Raw genomic sequence first — 6,000 nt, forward strand, 5'->3', positions numbered from 1 at the left:
GACCAAGCTACGATGTCATGTTATGACGCCATTGTGTGACGTTACATCACAGTGGCGTCATCACCTGATGATTTTTGGTATTACTCGTCCCCCACGCCGCGGGACGCCGACGCCGATGGTCAAAATTCGTTTTTGATGAGGCGCTTAAGGCTTTCGCCCTAAAAAAATAAAGAAAAAGAAACTGGTATCGTTATACAGCTGAATGAAATTTCCCAAGACACTGCACACCCCGTGTCACCATCCTGCTGTTCGACTAAGCTTCTTGGTGCAGCATACTGTTTCACGTTTCACGAGGCACATGAGCGTGAAGCTACCTGCTCGTGAATCAGTGAAGGCTCACCTTGGTTACCACTCAATATTAATTCGTTTAGTTGCGCATTACGAGTCTGGTGTAATGCCAAAGACGCATGCATTTAGCCTACTTTTTTAGGCAAGTAGGTGTGAAAATTAAGGATAGCGTTACCGTGCCTGAGGTTCTAAATGCAATGAGTCGGCTAATGAATGTTCTGCGTTGCAGCTAGAGTTAGTCCCCGAGTTATTTTTGAAAAATCGTATCCAAAATGCCAATATCTTTTAATGCTTGATTGGATCGGCGCAGTGAATAAATGCCAGAAATACACTCGCAACAATATATTTATTAAATGCTAAGCATTTTTTTAGTGAACCAAGGACATTTTGGCCGTTTCTTTCTTTCTTTCTTTCCTTCTTCCTTTCTTTCTTTCTTTCTTTCTTTCTTTCTTTCTTTCTTTCTTTCTTTCTTTCTTTCTTTCTTTCTTTCTTTCTTTCTTTCTTTCTTTCTTTCTTTCTTTCTTTCTTTCTTTCTTTCTTTCTAACCACCTACGTCTGCGCGCTCTCGTGGTCGTTTCCTTAATTTGATATATACCAAAATTAGCACAGGAGGACATGATTGCATGAAGAACACGATTAACGGGCATGAATAACGTCAGGTGCCTGTCGCGTAGGTCTTGGAACTCTCGCTCTGTCACGTGTAGCGCATACCCGATTACCACGGCCTGTGGAATGCGGGTATGCGCCACAAGTGTTTGACAATCTATGTCAACCCAGGAACGGCGAGAACAGAAGGTGGTCATCTTAACGCGACAGCGTTAAATAGCCCGCATTGCAGAAAATCCGGTGCCCTCGACGGCGGCATTGCCGGTGGGTGAAACATCTCGACAGACGCAAAGAATAAAAAACACGGTCTCATCCGGAATCGGACCCAGACATTCTGCGTGGCAGCCTAGCATTTTACCACAGAGCCATGACAGTTCTTTGAACTCCTTCTGGAAAAGACCTTACACAGGTGACAGGCCGTGCAACGTCAATCGCTGTTAAAGTGTTGGCCATCCGCCTTTATAACAACGTAATATGTATATGTAGGTACACAGGGGTCCACTGTTAAAGGGAACATCGGAGCGTATGGCGGCAGCTCGGCGCCACCGCCGGCCATAGAGTTTCCTACAATACTTACTAGAGGGAACTCTGGCGCTAGTGTCTATGGGAGCTGCAACGCATGACGCTTCAGCCGGCATAGGAATGATGGGTAGTACACAGATTTGTCTAAACTTCGTACTTTCGGCTCCGTTTAGCTCCGCGTTGGCTGCATCCGCTTTGTCGCAAAACGAATTTCAGCAAAAGTCAGCAGTTTCACTTCGCCACTTTAACTTCTTTAGGCTCAGCGATTCAAATCTGGTCACGAAGTTCACAACGATCCATTCTTTTATCCGAAAGAAAACCAAAACATAGCAATAAACAAAGCCACAAGTACGTTTGAAGCCGCAAGCACGAAGACTAGGCAAATTTGTGTACTACCCATCACTCCCATGGTAGCTGAACGATCGCAGCGCCAGAGTCCCCTCTAGTTAATTTTAGGAAACTCTATGCCGCCGGCCAGCGGCTGCAACGAGTTTCGCGCAGGCGCAGTGCGCTCTGTGAGTCGTGCCCTTTCGTTGTCTGCTGCCGTCTGCTTCCGCGCTGCGAATCGTCGTGAAGCGAACCGTTGACGCGACGAAAGAGCACCGGGCACAGTACTCACGCGTCTGCGCGAATCTCGTTGCAGCCGACGGCCGGCGGTGGCGCCGAGCTGCCGCCACACGCTCCAATGTTCCCTTTAACAGCGAACCCCTGTGTACTCCTAGTGACTCAGCAATCTACAGTCACCCGTTGCTCGACCCCGGAAGAATACGTCAACGACATCTACTGTGATATGCACGTCATCGCACCGTGGCCTGCACTCCGTTTATATAGAACCTACGTTTGTCATCTAACGTGAGTGTTGACGGTACGTCGGAACATAACTTATCCTTTAGGCGTCACTGTAGAAGGCGTGTCTGGTAAGGCCACGATATGCGCACAACTACTCAAAATACACAAAGACGTCGATCCATCTCGTAAAGCTGGGCTTAAACCAGGAAAATGTGGCTGCTTCGACTTAAAAATTGAGCTGCGAGCGAATGATCTAAAACACTCGTTTTTCGATCTAAGAGACAATTTGCGACTATTTGCGACTATTTGCGAGCGGTCGCTTTGCGACCACGTAGTCGCGCGACCGCTTCGAATCGCCGGTGCGAATGGGCGCTAAAGGTTGCTTCTCCTGCTATTGTGTACGTGCGTGGCAAAGCACGTTCTGAAGGAGACCGTGCTCCTTGTTTGAAATCCGATTCAACTTCGTGGGAGAAATTCCACTGACTTAATTAAAGTACTGCTTCCTGCACCCATTTAATAAGCCAAGTTGGTTCGTGAATGTGTAAGTAGCTTAAACAGACACCAACCGATTCGGTTTATTAAAGAGGGTTTATCAGTAGGTTTCTCGTATACCGACTCTGACTGAGAATACAGTGAGAGTCATTAAAATAAACTTCCCGGTGAACACTTTTAATATCTTTGCCTAGTTTATTGTGTGCTTTCCCACATTTTGAGTGCGCAGATAAGCAGTGAGGCGACGGTTTCAACCCGGCCATCGCTTCACATTCCCGTGAAGGGATGCCCCGGACAACTGCGCAGGGCGAACCCCATATGCTACAAACCACATATCTGCGTGCATATCTGAATTTTTTATTTCCCGCCGACGTTGCATGCAAATCTCTGCACGCTAAAACCGATTGATCGGCGCCGCCTCAATACGCGGCAACTTCTCTACAGTGGATGACACCCACGTGAAACGAAGGTGCAGTGGCGGCGTACGCTGCAATTCACGTCAAGCAATCGGTCATGTGCGTTTCGTAGCTGTGCGTGCGTGAGGTTCATAATAAATGCTAGAACCCAATTTCAGCTATTACCCTCCTTACGCGGTAACTTCAGTATGCCTGAAGTTCGTTTTTTTTTCTTTTTTTGTCACGTGCAAACGTGAGCAGCGCTGCGCACTTGAACGTTCACCGGCCAGAGGCATGCATGCATGCATGAACTTATTGGAAGCACTTCCTTACCGACAAATATTGTTTTCAAGTCAATTAAATAGGCTAGCTTCTTGTTGTCCGCAGGTTCCTGTTGTCCAGGGCGCCTTCGCTCGTTCAGACGCACACTTAACAAAAAAAAGGAAACATACGGAGAATTGTTAGGTAATATAAACAGCTGTAGGGTACTCTTAGGTATCGAATATCAAAAAGTGGCTCTGAAATAAGCGCCATAGTGTTGTTGTTTTTTTTCTTCAGGCAACACACCTTAGCAAATGAGGATTCATGAATTCTGTGCGCACCGAACCAAGTATCTCGTTGTGGCCATATTCTACCAGGGACAGTTCGCCAGCATTGAAAATCATGCATACCTACGACGAAAGAAAAGTAGAAGAGGTTAGTACTTCGTCACTGTTTAGCGCTCTAGTTCAATCAATTATTTTTGACAGCAAGTAAAACACATCTTTTTTTTTTTTTGTTAGACTTTCAGGCATTCATAAGAGCTGTTAAAGAAGTGTTCCTTCAGGAAAATGTATCCTTTAACATTTTACGACCCGCATATCAAGCACCGCGTGTGCGCGTTGCATAAATGCAAGCCGAAGGTCTGCACTCACATTTTCGGTTTCGAAGTAGAACTTTTCGTTCCTCGAGGTCCCTTCCCAGAAGACCTGCAATAAGAGTACACAAATTACACCGAGGTTAAAGGAAAAAGCGCGACCAAGATGGGTGTTCCCTCGCCTCGCAGAATTTGTCCTGGAGCAAATCGCCGAGCAACAGCGTGGCCGCTGTGTATGCCACCAGGTAGCGGTCCCTGCCCAGGATTTTTATATCCTGGATCTCGTGACCGTACTGCGATTTGAGCGTGCTCTTCGTCTTCGTCGCCAGGTTCATAATCAAAGCCTGCGAGACATCGCAATGCGTAATGCAGTTTAAAATGAAGTTTAGAATTGGATGTAATGAGACAAACAGAAACCTCCACTGTTGTATGCAACGTTGGTTGTACGGACGTATAACTTTCCGAGACAACATCGGAAGTCTCGCTGGCAAATATCACAGGCACCGAACAATAGCGCGCACTTATCGTGGCCGCAAATACAAATGACACTGCGATGAAGCTTGTGGCTATGTATTGTGAGTCCTTGCTTTCAGCACGGAGTGCTCACTCACAGTCATATCGCTGCACCTGAACCTGACCTTCGTGGTAGCATGAGTAACTAATGCAATGCTTGGTTAGTATACGAGCGCCACGGCATTACATTGCAGTCATTACGTGTGGCGTTGTAGCATCAAAGCTTTGCACCAAGGACGCATCAGAACATATATATTTTTTTATGTGAAAGCGCTGGTCAGAAAGCCCGTAGAGCGTAAGAAGCGTTGACTAACCTGACTCGGCCCCACAAATGTGATTTCAAATTTGTTGTTGTAGAGTGTCTTGCGGAGGCTGCAATCGTAGCTCAAAATTGCGCCGCACAGCGTTCCCTGCGAAATGTCAGATTTCAAGACTTACTGAGTGTGAAAGCGACGTGAGTATCCGCATCGATAATTGCGCACGCTGGTGAGCAATCTTACTGGGCGCGAAACGGCGTTTGTGCCTTACATGCGACAATGAATTTCTCACAATGAGTGCGTTAACAACGACTAGTTCTTTCCAATGTTCATGCTTAACACAGGCATGCGAGAAACGAGAACAACCACCGTAGTCGACTTATAGCCGAACCTATACGCGCGGTAATATCCTTATTTTTTTTTTGTCACCTGACTAGGCCAGCCAAAAACTGTAAGCTCTACGGCATCGCGCGGAGCATGTGCTGCAAAGCATAGGAAACTAATTAGTAAAAACCAAACTTCTGAGTAGTACTTGACAGATAGACCGCTGACAGCACGTCGCGCAAGCTCGAGTAACTATAATACTGAATGGAAAATTTAATAAATACTAAGCCCTAAACATCGCACATGCACTAGCGGTACTATGAATAGACGTGCTGCCATGAGATGTGTGCATTTTAGAGGAATAGGTCGACAAAAATTATATATACTGATTTCTACATTTCTGTGCATGGATGCCTTCGGAAAATGCGGTATACAGTCTGACAGCTTTCTCTCCGACACATCTCTCAGTTTTAACAAAAGAAAATGCTCGTCCTTTTCGCTATGGCCGGGTTCGCCAGCCATCGTGGTACTTTTATTTCCTCCTTTCATTCGTTGGGACAGTGGAAAGAAAAAAAATCGCACCCGATGACAACTATACTGCAGTCAGGCACGCAGACCAAACTGACGCAAAGAGCACACTGTTCTTACCACGGCGAGCCTTGATCCGTCTCTCTTCCAAGCGAGGCTGGATATGGTGTAAGCGTTCTGCAGCTCCTTCGGCTTCGCCTCGTCCCAGGCTCGTTTGTTGCTGCTCCACGTGAACACACGGACTCTGTGAAGTCGCAGGGAGGTATGTGCAAGCTATATAACATTGTCTTGTTAACACTGTCATTACTAAACATCCAAATATATTATTTTATCACTCGCCTTTAGGAGGAGCGTAAATCGTGCTCAAATTATGAAGGCTCATGCTGATCGTTTTCATTGTAGGTACGCCCACATCACTGGCACTGCGTAC

The 6,000-nt window shown here is 46.5% G+C and overlaps 1 protein-coding gene across 1 annotated transcript in view; it reads right to left on the minus strand.

Annotated features, from left to right (window-relative positions):
- Positions 1-5,814, minus strand: part of LOC119378158 (intraflagellar transport protein 172 homolog) — a gene marked incomplete at its 5' end in the record, with an annotated part of 27,979 nt that extends 22,165 nt beyond the window's left edge. The window contains 6 exons of the mRNA XM_037647391.2: positions 3,426-3,520; positions 3,660-3,763; positions 4,007-4,060; positions 4,131-4,292; positions 4,776-4,871; positions 5,691-5,814. Coding sequence (XP_037503319.2) covers positions 3,426-3,520; positions 3,660-3,763; positions 4,007-4,060; positions 4,131-4,292; positions 4,776-4,871; positions 5,691-5,814 — 635 coding nt within the window. The remainder of the gene's footprint in view (positions 1-3,425; positions 3,521-3,659; positions 3,764-4,006; positions 4,061-4,130; positions 4,293-4,775; positions 4,872-5,690) is intronic.
- Positions 5,815-6,000: the final 186 nt, after the last annotated feature.

Source organism: Rhipicephalus sanguineus, unplaced genomic scaffold (genome assembly GCF_013339695.2).
Source record: "Rhipicephalus sanguineus isolate Rsan-2018 unplaced genomic scaffold, BIME_Rsan_1.4 Seq707, whole genome shotgun sequence".
Lineage (NCBI taxonomy): Eukaryota > Metazoa > Arthropoda > Arachnida > Ixodida > Ixodidae > Rhipicephalus > Rhipicephalus sanguineus.